This window comes from Muscardinus avellanarius, assembly GCF_963383645.1.
Source record: "Muscardinus avellanarius genome assembly, chromosome: 8".
NCBI classification, from domain to species: domain Eukaryota; kingdom Metazoa; phylum Chordata; class Mammalia; order Rodentia; family Gliridae; genus Muscardinus; species Muscardinus avellanarius.
In genome coordinates, this window is record NC_137794.1 from 42,167,200 (window position 1) to 42,194,340 (window position 27,141).

General features: G+C 36.4%; 1 protein-coding gene across 1 annotated transcript in view; it reads left to right on the top strand.

Annotated features, from left to right (window-relative positions):
• ORC3 (origin recognition complex subunit 3) overlaps positions 1 to 22,386 on the top strand; it is a gene marked incomplete at both ends in the record, with an annotated part of 72,019 nt that extends 49,633 nt beyond the window's left edge. Inside the window, 9 exons of the mRNA XM_080700511.1 lie at positions 50 to 166; positions 1,000 to 1,079; positions 10,409 to 10,542; positions 13,595 to 13,674; positions 14,803 to 14,903; positions 19,277 to 19,418; positions 20,602 to 20,718; positions 21,616 to 21,695; positions 22,281 to 22,386. Coding sequence (XP_080556637.1) covers positions 50 to 166; positions 1,000 to 1,079; positions 10,409 to 10,542; positions 13,595 to 13,674; positions 14,803 to 14,903; positions 19,277 to 19,418; positions 20,602 to 20,718; positions 21,616 to 21,695; positions 22,281 to 22,386 — 957 coding nt within the window. The remainder of the gene's footprint in view (positions 1 to 49; positions 167 to 999; positions 1,080 to 10,408; positions 10,543 to 13,594; positions 13,675 to 14,802; positions 14,904 to 19,276; positions 19,419 to 20,601; positions 20,719 to 21,615; positions 21,696 to 22,280) is intronic.
• Positions 22,387 to 27,141: the final 4,755 nt, after the last annotated feature.

A 27,141-nucleotide genomic window follows, 5' to 3' on the forward strand; every position in this document is an offset into this window, starting at 1 on the left:
TTCTTTTATTTTGCTGCCTTACATAAATAATGTATTCCTTGATTTTTAGGAGGAAACCCAATCATTACTAGAAAATCTTCATGTTTACCATATGAATTACTTCCTCGTTTTGAGATGTCTTCATAATTTCACCTCTTCTCTTCCCAAGTACCCACTGGGTCGGCAGGTAAATTAGCCTTCCTCATTTGGAATCTACAAAGTAGAAATAACAGTACTTTCTTGCTTTGATTTCTATAGTATTCAGGCATCAAAATTTAAAATTCATCTAGTTCTTAAAGGAAGAATAGTAAGAATACAATCTATTCCAGCTTGTATATATTACTGGTAATTGAAACTTTTTTGTTCTGATGGCCACAGCTAGAAACAGCCACATGAAGAATCCCAATGGTATTGTTTCCCTCACAAATGTATTTGTGCTGTGGATTTAAATATTCCTTAACACTTCTTTTTCACTAAAACACACCTCACACTTAGTGATCTGGAAAAAGGAATGTTTGAAAATGTTTAATGTTTAACCTTGCATTATACCAAGAATCAAGAGATGGGGGACTTCTGCTTCTTGCAGAATTATGCTTTAGGATATGACCTTTGCATGAGCCATAGATGCTAATTGAAGAATTTCTAACTCTCAGATCTTTAACTCAGAGTTTTAGAATATAGATATAGGTATGTAAGAGACTTGTTTATGAAGTTATTTCTGCCATTGAGCCCTTTAGTTAGCCATTTTCCCCTTATTTCTATCATTCTCTTAGTGCAAAATAGGGAGTGATATCAGCCAGTTGCTATGTATACTTTTTTTTTACTTTTATGTAAATTATATTTTTGTAGAATCTGGTCTGTGTCATATCCAAGGCTATTATCATCTGAAAAGAAGTGGTTTCTTTTAATAAAATTAATTATTTGTATATGTTGACCTTGTATAATTTTGCCAAACAAGGAGTGATAAACTTAAGTGATGACTGATTTTTGATTCCTCACAAATATGTTGTTCACTTACAGATCAGAGAATTATACTGCATGTGTTTAGAAAAGAACATATGGGACTCAGAGGAGTATGTATCAGCCTTGCAGCTGCTAAGGTAGTTTTTGTTTTTTGTTTTAAGCATGTCAGTAACACCTTCCTACAGAATGTTGCCTGCCAAAAAGTTTCATAAGTGGCCATGTTGTGTCTAAGAATATATGGATAGATCTTGAACTTATGCTTATGGCTGATGGTGTTTTAAATGTAGCGACTATTTCTTTCCTGTCTTGACCTTGATTTTGAACATATATATATATATATATATATATATATATATATATATATATATATATATATATATTTATATTTGGTGGTACTGGGGATGGTACCCAGGGGCCTTCTACCTCTGGGCACTCCCAGACCTATTTTATATTTTATTTGGAAACAGGGTCTCTTAAGCCAGCTGAGGCTGGCTTCGAACCTACGCAATCCTCCTGTTTCAGCCTCCCAAGCGTGGGGATAACAAGTGTCAAATATTGATGCTTATACAAAGAGAGTTTAGATGTGGATCATTTGAGTCCAATCAGCCTGCTATCACAACAGGGAAAGTAAGTTTTGGAAGACAAGCTCACTGTGGCCCAGACATGACTGGGTAGAGATGTGACATCATTGGATTATATATGCCGTGTGAAAGAGGTCACTGCTGACCTAGATTAGGAGTAACAAGGAGTAGGCATGGCCTTCTCCCCACTTAGCTGGGATGATTTGTGAGTCACTTATCCAATATTATATAAATAAAATATCTTAGTATAATTGCCAGGTATCAGAGATAACTTAGAATCCCTGACAAGCATACCTTTAAAAGTTATAATCATTTGTATCCTTGGCTTTACTTCTTATATGTATGGAGACCTCGTAGTCCTCCATAAAAACAATAACCACTTAAATAGTGAAAAAGGGGAATCGAGTATGAGCTATGTTTCTGCAGTCTTAAATTTTCTGAAGTGGTTATAAACACTTATATGAAAATATTGTAAAGTTTGAAAAGTGAAATATCATGAAGTCTGAAATTTTTTAAGTCCTAGTTTCCTCTGGATCCATAAGAAAAGAACAGATGGGCTCAGTAGGAGGCATATTCACACTGAAAGCACTTTTTAAATCCAGAAATGTATTAATACAAATATTAGTGCTTTAGCAGGTGCAGTATTAAGATATAAAACTAACTTCATGATATCTGGAAAAATAACTCCAAGCCACTGAAAAGTTGTGTTTTATTTCATTTTTTAAAAAAAATCTCAAGTTGGGAGTGTAATCCCAGTAATTGGGAAGATGAAATAGGATGATCGTAGGTTCAAGACCAGCTTCAGCAAATAGTGGGACTATCCTCAACCTAGTAAGATCCTGTTTCAAAAAATTAAAAGTAAAATAGGGCTGAGGCTATAGCTTGGAGGTAAAATGCCCCTGGGTTCAATTCCTAGTACCATACACTTAAAAATTAAAATCTCAGCAAATGATTTCTGTGTATTATAATTTTGAACTGGAAAATTTCTGAATTTCTGAGACATCATTTGCTTTCTATTCAAGTAAACATACCTGTCTTAAACACCAGTTGATTCTTGCTGGGTTTTTCTCTCTTAGTTTTACAATTGATGATTGTCTTCCCTTTCCATTTAGATATTCTGCAACTCATAGATTCCTTTGTTAGGGAGGAATTTGTACCTTTCCTTCTGAACCTCTCTAGCACTGCTCATCTTGGTTCACTTTGTGGTAGATATGATTAGCTGTGCTTTAAATAAATCTGAAGCACAGATAGGGATTCAGTGTTCAGTGACTTGTCTGAGATCACATAGCTGTTGATGGAACCAAAATTTTAATTTAGGTCTAACTCCAAAGATTTTTTTTTAAACCTTGTACTGTTTTTACAAAGATCTAAATATGGGTTTGGGAATGTGAATAAAGTAAAGATAATAAATAATAGAAAATGAGATTTTGGTCATTTTGTTGAGGTCAGAAGCATAGGCAGTCAAAGGCATAGGAATGTAGAAAGCTGAGAGTCAGATGTAGCAGCTGCAAGCAAAGACAAACAAGAGTCTGGGCACTACAAAAGAGGAAAGGAATCTGGGAACCCCCAGACTGGAATTAATCTTCTCTCGTTTGTACAGATCAGATGTGGACAAGAAGTCAGGGATACTTTTCAATGTAGGCATTCTCAGAACTTTCTGAATTTAGGAGACCAGACATTCCTTGTCTTCAAACTTGAAATTCAAGTCTTGAGAGGAAATGCGATTAAAATGTTGTTTTGGCAGAAAAAATATCTTCTGAGGTACTATTAGAAACAAATTCTTAATAAAATTTTCAATTTAAATTTTTTATAAAAATTAACATACAATATATCATTGAAGAAAATTTTATTTTCTCCAGAAACTGACATGTTTAGCCATTTATCTACTGGATGAATGTTTCATGGCCATTAAAGAATGTTTATAAGGAGCCTAGAGTGGTGGTACCTCTGTAATCATAGCTGCTTCGAAGACTGAAGTGGGAGGATCTCAAGTTTGAGGCCAGTCTGGGCAACACAGCAAAATTTTATCTCAAAAGAAAAAATATTATAAGGAAGTTATAATAATGTGGGCAAATGTTTATATCATATATTCATGTGTGAAAAAGTCAGAATTTTATACTCATTTTTAAAATGTGTGCAGTAGACATTAATGTGGGGACGTGCAATTGTGCATATAATACGTCATAATTTGACATGAGTACGGTGATTCTGCATAGCAAACCTTTCTTTACTCAGTCAACTCTTGGAGCATGACGACCACATCCTTATGTGAAATAGGAGTTAATTTTTCATTCAACACTATATTATATAAGGATATATTTAATTTTAAAAGCCTTTTGGGAAAAGGAAGTAATAAATTGTATGCTAAACTAGCAATATGCTAGGTAAATACACCTGGTCTTTCTGATCAACTATGAGAGACTGTGAGAGGAAAAAAAGTATCTTTGTACTAGAGAGAATGTCTAAACTAGAAATTTAGAAATTTCTAAATCTAGAAATCAAACATTAGACCAAGAATTCTTCAGAAGTTTAAATTCACAGAACTTTGCATAAATGGTAAACTTTTGAGTACTGATATAAACCATAGATTCCTCAACTTATAGGAACATGATAGATCATCTTGACCTGAAAATACTGTATACTCTTATCTGTAGCAGTGGATTATTGGCCTGGGAAAAATGAAAACTTTGTCCCACTTCTCAGGGAAATTTACTCTGTTTGCTAACCCCATCAGTTGAGAAATACTCATCTAAAGTTATCCCATTTTCTTTCAAATAAGAAACCCAAACCAGAAACATTGACTTCCCTGATAGGCTGAGCAGAAACTAAAGTATAAATTTTCAAAATTAGCACATTTTTTTTAGCCATATTCCAATTATTTGGGAGGTGCTATAAAAGGATATTTGTGGGGCTTTGGCAGTAGTTCATGTTCAGAACATATATACAGCTCTGTAGTTCCTATGGACTCAAATAACTCACCCCTGTACTGATACTAGCCATCTTGTTACAGGGCACAGACATAAAATGAAAGGAGCCACAGTGTCTAGTCTGCTTATCCCAAGTCTAACTCTGAGCTTGCTACAGAAACAGATGTACACACTGAAGTTGATTGATAGCTAAAGGAATTAACGCAAGGCTGAAAGGAATTATTCTAATTTCTGAGTAAGGCTTTTGGCTTAAACATTAAAACATATAAGCAGGTCAGCTCAGCTTTTATTGAATTTTTTTAAAATGACCTGAATAATAATATTAACTTTAGTTAATTATTATTATTTAGTTCTTTCACTTTAGTTCAAAGGGACTGGAAATTTGGAATTTAAATAATGCATTGTTTTCTGACTGTATATTAGCTTTAGACAATAAATATACAGTTATGAAAAGTGACACGGTTCTGCAATTTAGAAATGCTTTCTAAATAATAATCTAATTTATAATATTGTAGTTTTATCCATGCAGGAGCTATATGAGACTACAACACTTAAATATAATTTCTTATAGTGTAAGGATTGCCAATTCCAAATTTGTATCACATCACGTCTTCTACACTTATCTATAGGCTTGTGGTGAAAACAGACAAAAAGCTGCATTATTGAATTTTCTGGACAATTAACCTCTCTCTGAAGTGGAGAGCTTCTAGGAAGTGGGATCCAATATAAAATACCGAGGTTAAAGGGAAAGTACTTGTACTTTTGGTTTCTGTTTTTCTATTATAATCATATTTTTGCTATTATGTACTAGTATCCAAAGATGACCTCTGTGATAGATGTTTTTTATTGGCCTTTTATTTTCTTAACTTCTAGTCTTCATTGGTGAATTGCATTTGCAAACTTGAATTTTGATTGCCAAAGCCGCCTTAAAATTGTGGTATCTATTTCAAACTTGAAAGCTCTAGTCAAAACATCTTTGCATTAGCCATGGATTGGCCAGTTTCTTCTTACAGCTTGTTCTTATAATCAGACCTTTATATAATTAGTACTTAATCAGAAATGATTGGTTTTCTGCATGAAGAAGCAGAACACTCCTTTGCCCTGCAGGATGATTGCTTTTAATGACTGCTAAATGTTTCTCTTTCTGTCTTAGTTAAGGAACTTCTTTTTTAAATGACAACCTATAAAGCTCTTAACAAATTAAGGATCCATAAGCCCTTTTTGAACCATTACCTGATAGTGATATAATCATTTCTTAATCAGACTTGTTAAAAATAAATAGCTCTTTGAAACATTAATGTGGCCTATCTTAAGCATGTTTTCTTCTCTTTAATCTCACATGGTAGCTTTCAAACTTATTCTGTTTCTTTTAAAAATATAAAATACTATTCCATCAAATTAGTTTTATCAAAGTTAAGTGACCTACATGTTCCTAACCCTAATAGTCAATTCTTTGTCCTCATTTACATTATCCTACTGTCAGTCTTTGACATAGTTCATCACTTCTTTCTTAATGACTTTCAGGACTCAGACACTTTCCTCCTATCCAAGTGCAAGCTCCTTCTCAGTCTCTGTTGTTCTCTCTTCTGATGAGCTAATATTACAAGTGCCCCAGGTTTAGTCATAAACCTACACATTTCCCCTGCCCTCCAGACTGTAATATCCATCTACCTATTTAATACCTCTCCTTGGTATCCAGTACACATCTCAAAGCTGACATATCCAAAATTGGACTCCTGGTCATCCTCTTGAAGTGTGACATCTGTCTGTAGTTTCTGCATCTTTTTAATTGTTGAAGCCAAAATTTGGGCTCTGCCTTAAAATTTATTAAGAACCAACTTCTTCCTTCACTGGAACCACCAGAGTTTAAGTCACTATCATTTTTCACTTGGATTATTACAGTAGCCTCCTGTCTGGTTTTCCTGCTTCATATGCTCCTCTACAGGTTTTTCCTCAGAAGAGCAGTCAGAATAGTCCTTTTAAAATATGATAAGTATGTAACTCCTTTGGTCAAAACTCTATTCTCCCCATTTCACCCAGAGTGCGTCAGGGGGGCATGGACTCTAAAATGACACTATATGATCTCTTCCCCACCCCTACTACTTCTCTGTAACTGCATCTCCTACTACTCTTTCTCTCTCCATTTCAGTTATCTTGGCCTTGTGCCATTTCTCAAATATTCCAGACACACCTACCATAGGGCCTTTGCACCCCATGTTTTCTCTGCCAGAAAAAGCTCTCCTAGAAGAGTGTATAATTAACTCTGACTTCTTTTATATATTTGATCAATGTTACTGTCTCAATGAGACCTAACCATTTTAAAATTGAAACCTTCCAGTCTCCCATGGCTCTGTCCTTGCTCTGCTCAATATTTTTTCCCATTTTCCCTTTTTATTTTCACTTTTATTGATTCATAGTAATCATACTTCATAATGAAATTCTAAGTAGAATATAAACACATAAATGTATGATTTGGTGTATTTCCCTTTATAGCATACCCTGCATCCCCTTCCTTCCTCCCCATTCATTTTAGTGAGATTGGTAGTGATACCTTCATGTATGGACATCACCTTATATGAACTGTTTCTTTGCTCAAGCATCTTCCCCTCTCTGCCTCTCTCCTCCAGTCCCCTTCTACTGTTCTACTGGTTTTTCTCATCACTTGACTGAAGTCACTTTTGTTTCCTATTTTCATTCTAGCTTCCACAAATGAGAGGAAACATAGGACCTTTGACCTTCTGAGACTGGCTAATCTCACTTTTTGCTCAGTATTTTTACATAGCATTTATAATTGTAATTATATGTGTATATCATATGATGCTATATAGAACGTTTGTTGTCAGTACCTCTCCTACCCCCAGCTAGGATGTAATTTGGAGGACAGTGATTTTTCTGTTTACTATACCCCAAATACCCAGAATAGTAGGCATTCAATAAATCTCTCTTGAATGATTGAATGGTTTCATGGCTGGTGAAGAGATTGAAAACTCAGTTTGAAAAATGCTGATCCAGTAACTAGGCTTAATCCTTAATATTCTATTTGAAGTGTTATATGTAATAAGCTTTTTTGAAATTAATTATTTGTTTATTTTTAGGGATTTTTGCGGTACTAGGGATGGAACCCAGGGGCATTATACCTCCAAGCTGCACCCCCCCCCCAGCCCTATTTCTTATTCATTTATTTTTGAAACAGGGTCTCACTGAGTTGCAAAGGGCCTCACTACCTACATAGCTGAGGCTGTCTGCGAACCGTGATCCTCCTGTCTCAGCCTCCCAAATGCTGGGATTACAAGCTTGAGTCACCACGCCCTGCCTGACTTTTAGTTGTTTTTAAGTAATCTTGTTTAGTTATATTTGGTTTGTCCAAATTGGGCCTCTAGACGTGTCATTCAAATTCTCTGTGCCTCTTTTTAATTGTGTGCCAGCATGCCTGGATTAAATTATTATTTCTAATCAGCTTTACCTCAGGTCTTGGTGTTTTATGTAAAACCAGTGAGTACTTGGGAAAGTATAGGAATGTTTACTACTCTGAAAACTGTAAGACCATAATCTCAGCTAGACACGGTGGCATACAACTGTAATTCCAGCTACTCAAGAGACTGAGGCAGGAGGATAGCAAATTCAAGACCAGACCGGGCAATTTAGAAAAGCCTTACCTCAAAATTAAAGGGGCTGTGGGTGTAGCTCAGTGACAAGAGCAATTACCTAGCATATTCGAGGCTCTGGGTTTAATCCCTAGTCAAAAGAAAGAGAAGAACTTAATCTTTGGCTGAGAATAAGAGAAATAATAACTGTCTTAATTCCAAGAAGGTTTTATCATTTAAAAGATCTACCTCCAGCCAGGCATGGTGGAGCATGCTTGTAATCCCAGCATTCTGGAGGCTGAAACTGGAGGATCTTGGTTTACAGACAGCGGACAGCCTCAGCTATTTAGTGAGGCCCTCCACAACTTAGTGAGACCTTTTCAAAATAAAGAATAAAAAATAGAGCAGGGTGTGTAGCTTGGAGGTCAATTGGCTCTGGGTTCCATCCCCAGACCTGAAAAAAAAAAGGTCTACTTCCAAACAAATGTCACGTTAGAAGTTATGACTAGTAAAGTTTGTTTCAAAATTATATGACATAATGCTGTTTTTATCACAATGAAGATTAATAATAGATTAGGTTTGACCTTCATAGATATTCCATTATTTCAAGCTAAAAATGGATTGGAAATGTGACTGCCTGTAGCCAGGCAGCTAATCCTGAGTGTATTGCTACTGTCGGTAGATCTTCTGCTAGCATTACCTCAGTGCTTCTCTCCTCCAAGCAAGCCAGTGCCTGTGAGTCCTTAGACACTAGAAATGCTGATCTTACCTGCTTGAGTAAGACTAAAGGTTGGCTAGCACAGATTATTCAAGTGTATCTGACTTTGACTTAACTCTCTTAGCAGTTTTATTTTAGTAAAAAGAGCCAGAAATTTTAAATAATCTCTAATATTATCCCAAACTGAAATATCTTGGCTTATTTTTCATTGATTTGTTAGTTGCCTTTTGTTCACAGATCAAGCATTACACTTTAGATAATTATTGTAGAAAGAGGATGAAAACATTTCAAATTTTTTCTTAGCATTAAGAAAAATTTTACATTTTGTCTCTACCTACCAGTTTCTGTATCTGTTAGTTGTAGTACATTATTTTTTTTAGTTTGAGTTTAAAGTTTGGTTGAAGAAATTAGTAATCTCTTGATAGTCTTAACTTCTTAGCTATATATCTTTTTTCTAACTTAGTAATATTAGTAATTTAGCCAAATTTTTATTATAAAAAATGCCAAACAAACCAGACATGGTTGCGCATGCTTATAATCCCAGGAATAGGAAAGCTGAGGCAGAAGGATCATGGTTCTTAGACAGCCTCAGCTAAGCAAGGCCCTTTGCAACTCAGTGAGATCTTGTTTCAAAATAAAGAATAAAAATCAGGCCTGGGCATGTAGCTCGGAGATAGAATGCCCCTGGATTCCATCCCCAGTAGCCCCCCCCAAAAAAAAGAAAAAAAATGCCAAACATGAGTGAATCTTGTAGAATGCCCTTGTTCTAGGTTTGACTGCTTCTTTATGGTTAATATTTTAACTCTTGTTATAGTAATAAATCATTAATATTACTAATATTGACTTTGATTTCTTTTGATGCTGTTACTGAATATGATCTTAGTGGAGAGATCCTGTAAGTCATAGCTTCTAATTTTAGAATATCTGTTTTCTCTCCACTTCTAACAAAGATTTTTTCTGTGGCCTTGAATGAGTTACTCAGCCACTTTGCCTGTGCTATTAATAACAAGCAGAATTGCCTACCCTGTTTAAAGTTCAGTGGATTTAGTGACTGATGTTTATGACGCCCTTAGGAGATGTAAAGCATAATTTAAATGGTAATAATCAGAAAAAAAATGATTGTTATATTTTTGGCTCTTTCAAACAAGTTTGCATTAGAGTGTCACATTCTTGGTAGGCATTTCTTGTCTTCTCTGTACATTAGGCTTAGAAAAAAAAGAGAAGGTAATGTAAAATGTCTACTTGTGTGGTAAACATTGTTCTGGATTCTTCAAATGTATCATCTTATTTAATTTGTAAGTCTGCATCCTACCTGTGAAATATGTGAGTAATTATTTCCATTTTATAGATATGGAACCTAATGACCAGAGATATATAGTAAAACTTGTTATATATTGCAAACATAGTAAGTATCAGGGCCAGGCTGTGAACTGAGATCTGCATATATTTTCTAAGCCAAGGTTTAGGATGAGAACTCTTCAAGAATACTTTTTAATGTCATACACATCAAGGAAAATAGCTAAAAAAAAAAAAAAGAAAAGAAAAAAGAAAAGTGGTAGCTAGTGATGAAAAACTTACATCATCTTCATTTAATATGTGGAAAATGTTTTTAAGTATACTCATTTTCCAATTATATCTCCTTTCATTCTTTTCTAGGATGTTGGCAAAGGATGAACTGATGACCATACTTCAGAAATGTTTCAAGGTTTTGAATTCCTCTTCTGAAAAGCAGCTTGGCAACACAGCAAAGAGAATAGAGGAATTCCTGGCCCAGTTTCAGAGCCTTGATGGTGAGAGTACAACATTCTGCCAGCTCTACTGCCTGTGACAATCATTTAACCAAAATGGCGTGGCAAACCCTTCGTTCTGATGTGCTGAGAGATGAAGAGATAAAGTAGTTCACGATGAATCAGTACACCAAGTCTCAGGATGTTACATCTTACTAATCATAAAGAGGCCAGATGTTTCTCTTCTAGATTTGGTTTAAAAGCAAAGAGGAGCATCAAATGAGGAGAAAGAAAAACCTTTCTTTAGACAGACGGTTTGGAGGACTTATAAAAAGCCCACAACAACAGAAAGAAATAAAGATTAGGGAGTAGCTGGGCATCATAATTAAGGACTCCTTTTAGATGTTTTTTCTTAAGCATTTCATCAAATTCTTCATAGATTTCAAAAACACTGCATAAATTATTTGTAAGCCTGAAAAATTAATAGCTATGAACTGCTTTCACAGCAATGAGGCTCATTGCTATGCTGATTACCAAAATATGCATGAGGTTTGCTTTAATCGGATTTATAAAAGCTTGAATCTTTCAGTCCTAAATGAACTGAATCCGCCCAGCACTCCTCGATGTTGGAGGGTTAGTTTTAATTTCTGTGATCTCCACGTAATCATATATTTACTGAATGCTTGGGGTGCCCTGATTGTGTGTAAGTAGTCATGTACTGTATCCTAGTGCTCCAGGTCCTCTGTGTTCTAATGGGGCAACACAAATTGATATTGTTTACTAACTTTCCTAGGCTCTTCTCTTGCTCTATTCCTAGTACCAAAATATGGTGCTAGAAAAAAGTTGGTGTGAACTTTACTTTTCCCCTATTTATGGAAGGTTTTAATGGAGTTTATGAGAGAGGCAGCTTAGTGTATAAGCACATATAATTAGACATATCATGGTGAAAATATCTTATTTGGAATGTCCATTTTAATCCTATATATTTGGCAAGTGTTGCTTTGTCTTAAAAATCTTTTGGATTTAGGAAACTGCTTTTGTAGCCACATCTCCATAGCTTTCCATAGCTTCAACATGAGGCACCTGATGCTCAGTATGGAAGATGAGTTCGCCTACGTAGAGTAGCATGAGTGGGCAGGATGAGGAAGTTCCCTACAAGCACATCAGGCCTTCCCTCCAGATTACATTGTTCTTTTGCCACCACAGCATGCCCTAAAGCACCTTGCAGAACATAAAACATTATAAGGACTGGAAGTTGAGGTCATTTAGTCCAACTACAACCAGAAACTAAAGTCCAGGAAGAGAATATAACTTGTGTGAGATAGCATAGGACAGACTATAGCCTAAACCACCAGCTTTTTTTTTTTTCTCTCACCAGTTTACAATTTAAATGCATCAATGAGGTACCATCCTTAAGAAAACAAATAGGATAAAAGGTTTAGAAAATTATAAGTTGAATTAAAGAAATTTCAATCTAGTAAAACAAATTCCCAGCTATACTAGTACTAAATAAAAGAATGCTAGTTTTGCAAATTTGTAGGTTGGGGATTAAGATGGATAAAAGTGTAAGAAATAAAAAATTTTATAAGTTAAAGAAAAAACACTGTCTTGGACAAATGTCTCAAAGCTGGGTGTTGTGGCACATGCCTATAATCCTAGTTCTTGGGAGGCTGAGACAAAAGGATTGCAGGTTTGAGACCAGCCTCAGTAACTTGGCAAGACTCTCAGAGACCTTGTTTCAAAAAATAGAGAAAAGGGTGGGGAGGAGCTGTAGCTGGAAGGTAGAATGCCCCTGGGTTCAGTCTCCAGTATCACAAAAACAAAGCAAAGCAAACAAAAGAAATGTCTTGATTTTTTTTAAATCAATCATCGTTAATAGCAAAGTATAATTAAAACTCTCCACATTGGATAAATAAAAATATTTGACTATATGCTATCTTTGGTTCCTTAGCACTAATTATACATTACATTTGGGCTTAAAATTATAGTTGGGGAGGTCAGAGTGTCATATCAGATCTGTTTTTAAGGCTCTGCATCATATTAATCAAATGGAATAGGGAAATTAATATGCCTTAACCTAGCTGGGCATGGTGGCTCTCACTTGTAATCTCAGCACTTGGGAGGCTGAGACAGGAGAATCGCACAGGTTTGAAGCCAGCCTCAGCTACTTAGTAAGGCTCTCAGGAACTTAGTGAGACCCTATTTCCAAGTAAAGTATAAAATAGGTCTGGAAGTATAGCCCGGAGCTAGAAAAGCCCCTGGGTACCACACACACACACACACACACACACACACACACACACACACACACACACACAATATATATATATATATATATATATATATATATATATATATATATATATATATATATTTTCCTTAACCTTAAATTATATCTTTCTTGAGCCAGGAGTTATGTATAGCTAAAAAGAAATTTATTCTTTGAGAATAATGTATATTCTCCAGCAGCATCCCATGTCTTAGATTTTGGCTAAACCATTTCAAGTGTCACATTCCAGGGACTCGCCCTGCACTTGAAAGAGGGTATCAGAGCCTCATGCTCTGCTGAGGCATAGATATACATTTTACCAATTAAGGTTTCTGTTCCCTTTGCTAAAGAACCATTATATACTTAATGTTTTAGTGGCTTATTGGGAACTTCACACACTAACCTTCATACTCAAACATTGTTGTGTCAAGAATAGTTAAGTGGAAGGTTGAGAACAAATTTATCAGGGTATGGGTTGTGTTGTTTACAATCTTGGCATAGTCAAAGGAAAACAGTTAACTTTGTATGACTTTTTTTTTTTTTTTTAAAAAGCTATATCAGCGCAAGTATTTGATGTTTTTTGTTGTTGGTTTGCGAATTTGGTTTGGTTACATTTTTTTGTTATTACTGTGGTAACACTTAAAATTCAGTAGCTGTGTTTTGCTACAGCATAATTTATGTGATATTTATTGATCTTCAGTTTCTGGGAGAATTTTTATTTATCTAATGGAACCTTGATCTCTTGATACATTTGGGTGAAACCTGTATTTCCTGTGGATTGGTACAAATATTTGTTTTCTTTTCTTGATTTATCCTAATTGCTACATATTGGTTTTATATTAAAAGCGGATGCCAAAGAGGAAGAAGATGCTTCTGGGTCACAGCCTAAGGGTCTTCAGAAGACAGATCTGTATAATCTTCAGAAGGTCAGGTCTCTTTCTTTTTCTCCCAACTACATCGTGTGTGCTCCCTTTGTTCAGTTTGTGCTCTAGTTTAGCTCTGCCTGGATGGTTTGGTTCTTATTTTCAATCTACAATCATGAATGCAGGCTTTGTAATTCACTTACAAATTAAACATCCAGTTTATCCCTCTGCTGTCTTTTACTTTACATATACAGGGTCTGCAATTTACTACTAGAGGTGGAAACTTTTCTTGTAGACTCAGAAACAGAATTAACTAGTACTAAGGGGAAAATAGGAACATGATTGTCACAAATTGATTACCTGATATATTTGCTTTTCTGTTTGATCAAATGAAGATTTAAAAGAGCCTAAATGATTAGTTTACATACTTTTCTTGGTTTTTCAATGCACATTCATAGTATATAGCAAAAATTGAGCCATGATATGGCCTATTTATTCTTTTCTTATAGTTATAACTTTAGGATCTTGTTTGTCAAAGTGAAGAGCCTTCTTTGTACCATGATGCCAAGTTATAATGAATGTAGCATACAATTTTATTCTTCACAATAAAGCACATGAAATCTATTTTATTAGTGTGACAAAAGGCAAAGTTGTGGTCTCCTTCCTCCTCTCTTCCCTTCTCTCCTCTCCCTTTTTTCCCTTCCTTTCTCTTTACTTACGTGAATTAGTGGGTTGTGAATACTGAGTACTCTGCTATATAACATAGTAATAAAGTGAACTGTTTTTTGCTCACTCCCTGAAAATTCACTGAATGTATGTTAGAAGCAAAACATCTGTGAGGAAAAATTCTTGCCAGACCTTAAAAATAAAAAATAATCTCAGCATGGTGTTGCAGACATGTAACCCAAATACTTGGAAGGCTGAGGCAGGAAGATAACAAGTTCAAGGCTAGCCTCAGTAACTTAATGAAACCCTGTGAAAATAAAATATGGCTGAGCGTCTAGCTCAGGGGTAGAATACCCTGGGCTCAATCTTCAGAACCAACAACAACAACAAAAGCACCATATCATTTTGAGCTACACATCCTGCCTTTTGGAAAGAGCATAAGCTGTCTCCACCTGAGTAATATAGCTCCCTTTAATAGTTTTTTTTGCAATAGAATCACCAGAAGATATATTCTTCCACCCATAGTCTTTATTGGAAATGAAGGAGTTAAGAAGAACAAGTAAGAAGCAAACCAAGTTTGAAGTACTCAGAGACAAAGTTGTGAGCTTTGTTGACTGTCTGGTGAGGTAAGTCTGTAGCTAACTCATACTATTTTCTCAATTTGCACTGGCTGTCCATTGCAAATCCAGGGCCGTTTTCTCCTAGTCTTTGATGTTCTCCCATCCAGTTTAGAATTCTAATTCTTATTCTTTTCTAACATTATCAAATGTCTTATTTCATTCTTTTATTATCATTTCAAGCTCACAGGTTTAAATTTGATTTTTTTTATTAGGCCAGGTGGGAGGACAAAAAGTAAAGTGTTTTCCTGGTGTTTACATTACACTTTAGTATTGCTCTGCCTTTCCTAGGATTAAATGTTGGATTTGGACCAAGCCCAGATAACATATAGAGCATACTAGCCATGCTGGTTCATTTTATCTTGAATAAAGAACTCCAAATTCTAAAGAATAAGAGTGCAATGCATTATGAGCTCTAATTTATGTTGAGGCATCTGCTCAATAAATGTAGACATTTATCAGTCCAACCTGTATTTTACCATGATTCCTTCTTGAGAAATCCAGATTATTCTGAATCATGGATTTTCAAAAAGCCAGCTTTGTATGTCTGTGAAATCACCCATCTAAACTACCTTTCAGAAATTTGGGCCATGCTAAAGGAAAGAGAGAGAAAGAGTGAGAGAGAAAGTAAGAAACAAATGTGTGTACCAAAGAAAATGACCAAATAGTTATAAAGTAGAAATAAAACTCTATCATTGTTTCTTAATGGTATTTCAACCCCAATAGCAAGTCTTAATAAAATTAAGTACTGAAGTCACTCAGTTTTTGAAGACAAAGAGTGGTTTTCTGAGAAATAATATGTTCTCCCTTAAAGTGAAAAGTAACATTTTTCAGGACAAGTTGAGGCAGAGTCGTTGTCCCTAGTTTTAAGGGAGAAAATATTAATACCATGCAAGGCAAAATGATAAGAACAAGGTTAAAAAGAGTAAAAAGTGTAATAAAAAAATACTTTGACATTGAACATCTTTGACATTCCTGGTCAAGAATTACATTTTAGAACAGGATTAACCCTTCTCTGTAAGGTTTTCTGTTTTTTTAGTTTCTATCCCCAAACTCCTGACTGCATCATTTATAAACTAAATGTCAGGTTTCTGAGTTCCTGCAAGTCTTACAGATTGTTGACTCTGAAGACATAAGAATCGGTTTTCCTCCCATAATCTTTGACCTAATGTGTCTGACTTTTTAAATCTTTCTTAGCAGTTATTGAAATAATGCTAAGCATGATTAAAATGTGTTTTGTTGTGAGACCACAAAATCTCCTGTACTAGAATTTACTGTTTATATCAAGATTTATCTGTCCCAGGAGAGGAAGAGATTAGGACTGTAATCTGTTCAACCTAAAAGATTGAATGCAGAGGCCTGTGGCAGCTAAGGCAGAAGCTGAGTCTACAACTGCCAGTGTCATAGTCCCAGTGTTGAGGGCCACAGTATAGATACTTCCAGGGAGCTTTTAGTTCTGGAGAAAAGATGTTTAAAAATTAATATAAGCAGCTGGGCGTGGTGGCGCATGCTTGTAATCCCAGCATTTGGGAGGCTGAGACTGGAGGATCACAGTTCAGGGACAGCCTCAGCTACTTAGTGAGGTACTCTGTAACTTAGTGAGACTCGGTTTCAAAATAAAGAATAAAAAACAGGGCAGGGGGTGTAGCTCAGAGGTCAAATACCTCTGGGTTTCATCCCCAGACCCCCCCAAAAATAATAATATAAGCAGTAGACTTCAGGAGGCAGGGTTCATACAGTATGCTATGAACAGCTCTTGGAAAAAATACTGGCAAAATTAAGTTGCCAACTCTTGAGAACCAAGAAATTGCCATTTTCTAACTTACTGTTTTCACCAAAATGGAGCTTCAACATTCAGCTCTCATTGATCAAATCCGACCAGCTCCCTCAGAGGCATCTCTCTGAGGGAAGGCCCAACATTTATTATAAACTCTGATCTGAATCCAGAATTAGCACCATGCAGTGCTCCGGTGCCAGACTCATTGCGTATTACTTCTCACAGCAAATAAGTTGCAGACGTATATTTTTGTGCCATCCCCAAGATTACAGTTGGACAAAAATTCTAATGCATGATGCTGTTTTGTAACTGTTGTTTTCTAACTAATGTAGCTCAGTGGAAACAAAAAATAAAGGCAGATGTTTTATTTTGCCTCTGGTGGGGATTTTTTTACAATATCAAAAAAATGCCTTTTGCCTTGCCTGGGAATTTCTCTGAATTTCTAAACACTAAATGTAAAGACAATAAATAGGAATACAAATATGATGTAGTAGTTTGAGTTTCTGTAATCTACTCCATCTGGTTGCCTTATTAGATTTTGAGTCTTTAATACATAGCAGGGACTACAACAAGGTCTTTTTAATGATAGCTGTGGTAATGATTGGGGAGTAACTGCATGAAGTAGTATAGAAAGAGTTTATGATCAGAAATTACAAATTGGTAACCAGCCATCTAGGGGGGAGGCAATCAGCATTACAGAAACCATTTCCTCAGGCTACAGCTCAGTTAGTTCAATTTTGAGTACCTGAGATGAGAGCAGAACGTTAGTCCTTAGAGTCAAGTCAAATCATAGTCCTTACGAAGGGGTGTTGTTTCAGTGGATTCTGGAGAAGGAACAGCATCTAGACGTAGGGGTTAGGAGCTCTTGAGACAGGAGGAAGACAGTGAGGAGGGATATGAACACCCTTTTTACTTCCTCTCATCTTCAAAGCCACTGACCACACCTGAGTAGAGCAAGTGTAGGATTTTCAAGGAAATGGTAGCCTCTCCAAAATGAGGAGCGATAGGATACATGGAAAAGGATAATCTCTGGTGGCTAGGCTAATGTAGTTGCTTTGCTCTGCCTGCATGGATAGAAAAAGAATTGATGCAATATGTTGAGGACTGGGATAAGCCCCAGAAATCTTCTCTGTGACGGCATGTGAGTTACCTTCTTTAATCCAGTTCATAACTTATTACTCTGCTTTTGGATTGTGTATACCAAAGCTTGTCTCTTTCAGTTTACTACCCTCTAGGCTACCTCTGAGAACAGTGTCACTTTCATGGCATATACCAGCTAATGAACTTTCCAAATGAACTTTTTAATGTGTTTTTAAAGTTGACATTTCATTAAAATTGGTTTGTCACCTAATTCGTAGTAAAAAATATGAATTACAGGTTATGCTGTTTTTAATAATTGAAATTTTATTGATACACTTTTGTGTGTGTTGCTAGAGATTAAACCCAGGAGTATTCTACCTTGGAGCTATACCCTCAGCCCTTTTATTTTTATTTTGAATCTGTCTCTCTAGGTTGCTGAGGGTGGCCTTCAATGTGTGATTCTCTAGTCTCAGCCTCCAAGTATTGATATTATAGGTGTGTGCCATCATACCTGGCTAATGAACTTTTTATTTTGGTACCGAGGATGGAACCCAGAGGTATACCTCTGGGTTACACCCCTAGCCCTAATTTTCTGTTTTTTTGAAATCTGTTTTTTTTTTTTATCTCACTAAATTGCTGAGGCCTTGCTAAATTCTTGAGGATGGCCTCAAACCAGAGATCCTCCTGTCTCAGTCTCCCGAATACTGGGATTACAGGTGTGTGCCACCATGCCCAGCATGAACAATATTTTAATACTCTGAAATTTTGCTGCCTTCTGTAAACAGTAATACTAGCATACAGAAATCCTTTCAGGTATCATTTTCATGAAAGGTATGAACTAAAACACTTTTTGTAATCCAAAATATCTCCCTAAACTCTTAATTCCAGGCCAGGGTACTATGTTTAACACTGCCAAGAGTTGAATGTTTGCTCTGGTGGTAGAGAATGGATATTTCCATTTTCTAAATAAGTCATTAACACTTTAAGAAATTCTACTTTAAAGTGAGCAAAAACATATGTACATTTGTCCCTAAACGTTTAACTCATAACGAAAATATATAGTTTCTTATACTGTAAAGAACCTAGAGGAAGTTTTAAGAATTATATGAATGAGCTGCAGTTCTGAATGAAATTGCCTTGGTCCTCATATTTGGGTTTTGTTTTTTTCTGCTTGTTGCTCTTGCTTAAGTAAACTGGTTGTCCTTAGAGGATTGATGAAATTGTTCTATTGAAAATCAGCCTGAAGCCTGGCGTGGTGGCACATGCTTTTGTAATCCCAGCGCTTAGGAGGCTAAGACAGGAGGATCGCACAGGTTCAAAGCCAGCCTCAGCTACTTAGTGAGGCTCTCAGCAACTTAGTGAGTCCCTGTTTCCAAATAAAGTATAAAATAGGTCTGGGGGTATAGCCCGGAAGTAGAAAAGCCCTGGGTTCCACCCCCAGTACAACAAAAAAACAAGAAAGAAAAAAGAAAATCAGCCTGTTCATACATATCTGAAGGCTAATAGTTGACTTTGGCTGTTGCAGAGACTACCTTCTGCGTCCTGAGACACAGCCGCTGCATGAGGTGGTCTATTTCAGTGCTGCCCACACTCTTCGTGAACACTTAAATGCTGCTCCACGCATCGCCCTCCATACTGCACTCAACAATCCTTACTGTTACCTGAAGGTAAGAAGCACATTCAGATCTCTGGTAGCTTAGCTCAGGCCTGAGGCTTCACTATCAAGAAAATATTACAAGTTTATAGTTCTGTTTTAGTGAGCAGAGTAGGCAGCTCAGAGTCGCGTTTCTCATGTATTTTTTAAAACTCTTCAGAGGGCATTTTCTAACTCAGTGAAGATACTAATCAATAGTCAATTTTTGACTGTATGTAACCTGTCTGCCCGCCTTTCATGTAATAAAGCCAGATCATAGGCACAAGTCAGTGCTTTTCAATGATGGTGATAGTAGGAAGCATAAGTGATTTCATATTTAGAGATCAACAAAAGCATAATTATTTTCAGCACCTAAACCACATATTAAAACTCACGGTCTTCTTGACTAGTTAAGGGTCACAGGAGAAAACTGATGTGATTTCATCAGTCTGTGTGTACTGTGTGTTTGAGGTTTTTGTGTTTTTTAAAAATGAACCATGAAGTTCAAATTCATGAAAAAACACTGATAGCTGAAAAAAACACTGGTGGTTTCTGTAGGGCTTAAGATCTGTAGTATTGACAACATAAGTCTTTTAAGAGACAACTTATACCCCTAGCAGTGATACTGGTATTTCAGTTTAAAAAATGCTGGAATCTAGCAAATTTACAAATGCTAGAAGTGCCACTTTACTCAGTATTCTCAAAGGACTCCTAAACTTTTAATGGTAATAAGAAATGCAATATTGCCTTGGAAAATAAGAATAAAATGAAGCCGGGTGTGTTGGCGCACGCTTGTAATCCCAGCATTCGGGAGGCTGACACAGGAGGATCGTAGTTCGTGGACAGCCTCAGCTACTTAGTGAGGCACTCTAGAACTTAGTGAGACCCTGTTTCAAAATAAAGAATAAAAAATAGGGCAGGGGTGTAGCTCGAAGGTCGAATACCCCTGAGTTCCATCTCCAGACCCGCAAAAAAAAAAAAAAAAAATAAAAAGATTAAAATAAAAACTGTATTTGTCTTCTGGTCCTGGGAATATTTTTCTAAATGACTTGGAGTTGGAGGGATTATTACCAAGACCTAAAATCCAAATAACAACTAGCTAATTACTGAAGGGTAGATTCACCAGAAGGAAACCAAAAGATTCTGTTTCCTGGTTTACTAAATTTAGGTTAGGAGGGGTTCATTCATAACTGATTTTGTTCCTGATCATTTTTTAGAATGAGTCACTGAAAAGTGAAGAAGGCTGCATTCCAAATGTGGCCCCCGACATCTGCATAGCTTACAAACTGCACCTGGAGTGCAGCAGGTTGATCAACCTTGTGGACTGGTCAGAGGTATGTTCTCCAGTTGTCCATGAGAACTTTCCTAGAATGTTTTTATACTTTTGAACTCATCTTTTATTTTTAATGCCTTCTCTTTTATTTAGAGAGCATAAATTACCGTATACTTCAAAGTTCTTTAGGAAATAACAGCTCAACAATCTCCAGTCCCAGTATCCTGTTCTCTGATCCTGCATTACTTTACGAAGCCAATTCTATGTTCATGCCAAGTCAGAATAAGTATGTGATCTAACAGTTAACATTAAGCAAAAGCTAAACAATTTGGGCTTGTTCTATATTACTCCACAAATAAAGGCATATATTACTAACTAACATTTCCCTACTTGCATAAAAGAAAAAAAGTTGGAATGAAAACAAAACAGATTTGGTGATCAGGAAGTACAAGAAATACTTGGCAAGGCAACAGACAACTGTTGTTATTCTTTACAATAAATAACTCTGTTCTTTCCTTCCTCAGAATAGTATTACAGATATCTTAACTCTGTTGAAGGCCCTATTTGACAGATGTCACCATTTAAAAAATATCCGTAAATAGCTGCTTCTAAGAAAAATAAGCATATTCCTGGGTTAAGGGAGATTGGGAGAGGAGGATACAGGGCTTTCTTTGCCTTTTAATGTTGACTAGCTTCGTTTTTACATGCTTTCCAGTTCTCTTAAACAAGATTACTGAGGAACCATTACACAGTCTTTTAACATGTAACTGGCATTAAATGATGATGGAGTATAGTTTTGAAAATCTGAAATGTGGTATAATGAAAAAACAAATATACTAGTTATTATCATCAGTATCAACAGTGTTAAGTCTTGCTTAAGTATAGAACCGTCAAAAGGAATGCAGTAAAAAGATGTTTGGCAAGTGTAGAAATCTTAATTTTGTTTTGTGTGCTTTAGGCTTTTGCAACAGTTGTGACGGCTGCTGAAAAAATGGATGCAAATTCTACAGCCTCAGAAGAAATGAATGAAATTATCCAGTATCCTTTAAAAACTAGTTCTACAATGTCCGAGTACAGGTTTTAAGTTTATATTGTCTGGTTTGAGGGTGAATTACTCAGTGGAAGAGTACATGCTTAGTATGTTTGATTCCCTGGGTTTAATTCCCAGCACAACATATGCACACGCACACACACACAATTATAGCTTCTCCAGATCTACACTAAATTCATAAAAGTCTTTTAGTATTAATTGTACCATCTCAGAATTACTTAAATTTCTAAATATTCCGAATTTAATCTAGAATGAGTTCAAACTGAATTTGGTCTGAAATAATATATTCCAAAGCTTAAATTCTCATTGAAGTCAATATTTTTCTAATGTGCTTTTAGAAATGGGGGGACAGTTTTATATTTTGTGAAAAATTAGATTTAGGTGTTAAGCACTTTTTTACCTATGTCTTATTGGCAATGGATTGTAATTACACTTAATGTTTTAGAATTAAACTAAACTTTAGAAGTATAGACTTCAGCTATCTACTTCAGTTTACCAACTATTTAACATTTATATGTTAGGCATTTTGTCAAAAAAACAACATGGTCAATTTCCTTATCTAAGGTCTCCAGTGCTCGGTTTATTAGAGCTGTATCTGAACTAGAACTTTTAGGATTTATAAAACCTACCAAACAGAAGACTGACCATGTGGCAAGGCTAACATGGGGAGGCTGCTAGAATGCAAGTGAGTGAAGCCAGAAATATCCCATCCAGCTGAAGAGCAAAAGACCAGTCATATTTATATACCAGGAGGCTGCTGTGGTGAGGAATGTGTAATCCCCTCGTGATGCTTAACCAGAAAATACTGCTCATTTCCAAAGTAGGTCTATATCAAAACATTTAAACACGCCTACAGTATAACAGAGACCTTTCATACATTATTATTATACTTTTCACAAAGCTACTACTAAATTATGAGTAAATCGTTTTTGGACAAATATATGTTTATGCAGAAATATAAATGATTTACACCTGATATGCCACTCTTACCTTATCCCCTCCTAATTTGTTCTTGTACATTTGTTACTGGGGATTGAACCCAGAGGCATTCTATCTCTAGTGACATTCCCAGCCCAGTTTTTTTTTTTTTAATTTGGAATCAGGGTCTTACTAGGTTGATGAGAATCTCACAACTTGTTGAGGCTATACTTGGACCTACTATCCTGTCTCAGACTCCCAAGTACTGGAATTACAGGTATGCCTTACCACGCCCTGCTTTCTCCAGTGTTGCTTACACTGGCATTCCTCACTGGTATATTGCACAGTATGTTGTAATATGAATACCTACACGGCTGTTTCACCTGGTGACTCCATAGGTTCTAAAGCTGCCTGTGTTTCCCCATTTCATCTTAAAATTATACAACGTCCCAGCCAGATATAGTAAACTTTAATCCCAGTACTTAGGAGACTGAGACAGGATTGCAGGTTTGAGGCCAGAATCAGCAGCTTATCAAAACCCTGATTTATGGCGGGCGTAGTGGTACACGCTTGTAATCCCAGCATTCAGGAGACTGAGGCCGGAGGATTGCGGTTCGCGAACAGCCTCAGCTACTTAGTGGGCCCTCCTCAACTCAGTGAGACCCGGTTTCAAAATAAAGAATTAAAAAATTGGGCAGGGGATGTAGCTCGGAAGTCAAATGCCCTGGGTTCCATCCCCAGACCCGAAAAAAAAAAGACCCTGATTTAAAGTTAAAAATAAAGTAGAGCCTGAGTATATAGCTCAGAGGTAGAATGCCCCCTAGGTTCAGTCCCAAGCACACACACAAAAAAGCAAAAACTAAGGTCGCAAGCTGTTTGGTTTTACACTTACAGTAATCCCATCTGAAACTTATAAAACCCAGATAAGGAAAGTGAGGTCCAGATGAAGTGACACACAATCTCTTCCATGGTAAGAACTCATGAAGCTCATTATTTATTTATTTTTATTTTTATTTTTTTTGGTGGTACTGGGGTTCCTGGAAGCCCTTCTACCTCCAGGCTACACTCCCAGACCTATTTTGTTTTATTTGGAAACAGGGTCTCTTAAGCCAGCAAAGCTGGCTCTGAATCAACGTGATCCTCCTGTCTCCGCCTCCCAAAGTTCGGGGATTACAAGCGTTGTGCCACCACGCCCAGCCAAGCTCATTATTCTAAAGTTCTGTTCCCAAGAGAATTCTGAGACTTGTCTTCCCACTGATATATCAAGTCAATGTTCAGGGAAAAACCATTTGCAAACCATTGCACTGTGTAATGACAGGCTTTGTGTGTACACCGCTTGCTTTGAGGACAATTTTAGTATACATAACAAACCTCACTAATTGTGGCATATAAGAGGAAGTATTAGTATGGGTTTGAGGGGGTACGTCCTCAGTCACTGTGGAAAGCCAGCCAATCTCTTTTCTCTACTCCCTGGCTAATGCAGCAAGTGTTTTTACTTTACCGTGCACTTTTGCCATCATGTGTCGCCTCACAGGCCCAAAGCACTGAGGCCAAATCACTGGTGGACTGGAATCTCCAAACTTATAGCCAAAATAAACCTCGGCCTTCATGTGTTTGTGTGGTACATGGGATTGAGCCCAGGGTCATTCTACCTCCAAGCTACACCCCAAGCTCCCATTTTTCCACTTTGAAACAGCCTTGCTAGATTGCTGGGTCTCACCAAATTGACACAGCTGTGCTCAAACCTGCATTTTTCCTGCCTCAGCCTCCCAAGTACTGTGATTACCTGGCTAACCCTGACTCTTTGTTCTTTGTAAGTTTATTATCTCAAGTATTTTGTCATAGTGACAAGAAGCTAATACTAGGAAGTATGGGAAGAAACATTCAAACACAAAAATGAATCTGGTTTTGGACATAAATTTTGAGAATTCTATTGCATATCCAAGTTGGAGATGTCACACAGGTGAATATAACTTGATATTTTTATGATAAAGATGAGACCACCAAATTGAGTATAAGAGATAAGTAGCCTATGGTCAAGCCTGCTTATTCTTAGAAGTTCAGGGGAATGAAGGTAGGGCCAGCAGCAGAAGAAAATATCTGAGAAGGAGCAGCCAGTAGAAGACAATCGGGCAAGTGTAATATCTCACAAGCCACCTAAATAGTTCCATGGTCAAATGATGTTTGTTGATTGGACTTTAACAATGCTGAAATCCTTGGTGATTTTAAAAGTAGTGTAGTAGTAAATACAAAGCCCCATCAATGGTCACCACCTATCAGATGACCTACGTAACCAAATATTCAAACTGAACACTAATCCTGGAAAAACTGAACATGTGCAGCATCACCTTGTACTCTTCTGAAACTTTAGGCTTCAATTCCATTTTACAGATGGTTCAAAAGGAGAGGTCAAATTAAGATAGCACAAAGAAATATTTAACAAGACAGCAGGCCTCTTTTTGAAATCTCAGGACTCTTGACTGAATTCTTAAAATGGGTTTTAATGTTAAACTAGGGAAATATTTTAAATGAGGTAATGTTATTTATTGAAGTTATATTAGTATATTCTATGGAGAATGGAAGCTTATTAACTGTTCAATTTAAATGGGTTGTTACAACTCTTTCAACATTTCCATGTTTGAACTTTTCTCCTAATAAGTTAGTGGAGGGTGAGACTAAATTGGGGGATGTTTAGAAAATTCCTGAATTTTGCTATAAAAGAGCAGGTTTTAAATAATATTCATTATATTTGGGAATATCCGAGAGAAAATGGATACAGGAGAGAAGACTACTAGAACTGTGTCTTTGAATGATATTTAAGATTAGATCTAATCTATTTACCTAGGACAAATGCAACAAAGAGTACACAAAATTTTGTTTCAACAGAGTATTCACTATTAACAACAAAGGTAAAGATGAGGCATAAACAACTTTCCAACCCTAGGTACTTGTATCATCTAGGGAGCATATTATACAGATTCCAACTGCTGTCCTTACCCAACTTCTAAAGCAGTCTGAGGGCAGAGCATGAGTCTTAAAAAAAAAAAAAAAGTCTACTACATAATGCAACTAATGTTTAGAAATCACTTTTCTTTGTGGGCAAATAAAATCTTTTATTTTTTTGGCTTCAAACCTGCACAATCCTCCTGTCTCTGCCTCCCAAGCGCAGGGATTACAAGTGTGTGCCACCACACCGGGCAATCTTAGTATTTTTAAACTTCCAAAATTTGTTTTTCTCAGCTTATTTTTTTGAACAGTACAAAGACAACCTAGCTTTGTGCCAAATCACATTTACTGAGCACATTACAATAAACTAAGCACAGTACCACATGAGAACTGTCTTTTACTAGAATAAGATGACTGTTAGCATGTTGAATTTTTTAAATATCTACTTACTAAGAGCAGTGTCAGGGCTTTTGGGGAATTAAGAATATCTAGGTAGCTAATATCTTTCTACTGGCATTTGGACTAGAATAAGTCACCTACTTAGTCTAGCTTATAATTAAATCCAAGAACCTTGTGCACATTTATTTTCTGGGATTTTAAGTAGTGTAAGATAATTTAAATAAGTATTATAAAGATAATCTAAGGCTTTGTGATAAGGTGGTAATGACATTTGAAGGGAAATTCATTTTGATCAAAGCTAAGCCTAAAATTAAAACTAGTACCTGTGATACCATTCAGCCACTCATTCTCCTTTTAGCCTGCCTTGCCCTACAGGTATTTAAAAAACAACTGTTACAAATTTATAGCTATGAAAAACCACATGTTTAACAAAAGAATATTTTATCCTTTCTGAAGCTTTAAGGGATAAAATTCACCCAACTATCACACCTCTGTATTTTAACTTACTTACATCCTAAAAATGCGTTCCTATTATACCAGTGCTTCTTAGGGACTGTTTTGTCATTTGAAGAACGACTTGGCAATGTATGGAAACACTTGTCACACTGGAGAAGGCAGGATAAACTGGCATCTAGTGGTAGAGGCTAGAGCTGCTAAGCAATCTAAAATACAGAGGCATGGCCCCCACAGCAAAGAATCACTTGCCCCCAAAGTACCAATGGTGTTGAGATTTAGGATCTCTGTACTAAAGCACTAAAAACAAGTTGGTTTGTTTCCCACTGGATATTTGATTTGCCTGGAGATCTTGAGCTTGTTTACAAAAAGGATCAGAAAATAAAATTATCCAAGTTTTTTTAAAAAATTCTTTTTTTTCTTCTTGCACTAATTGGGTGGACTATAATGTTTATGTGCCAATACATTTAGGTGTAATGTGTAGGAACGTGCTATTGCAATTCAAATGAAGCTGGACCTGGTGGCGCACGCTTGTAATCCCCAGTGCTTAGAAGGCTGAGACAGTAGGATCGCACAGGTTCGAAGCCAGCCTCAGCAACTTAGTGAGGCTCTCAGCAACTTAGTGAGACCCTGTTTCCAAATAAAGTATAAAACAGATTTGAGAGTATAGCCCAGAGGTAGAAAGCCCCTGGGTTCCACCCCGAGTACCAAAAAAAA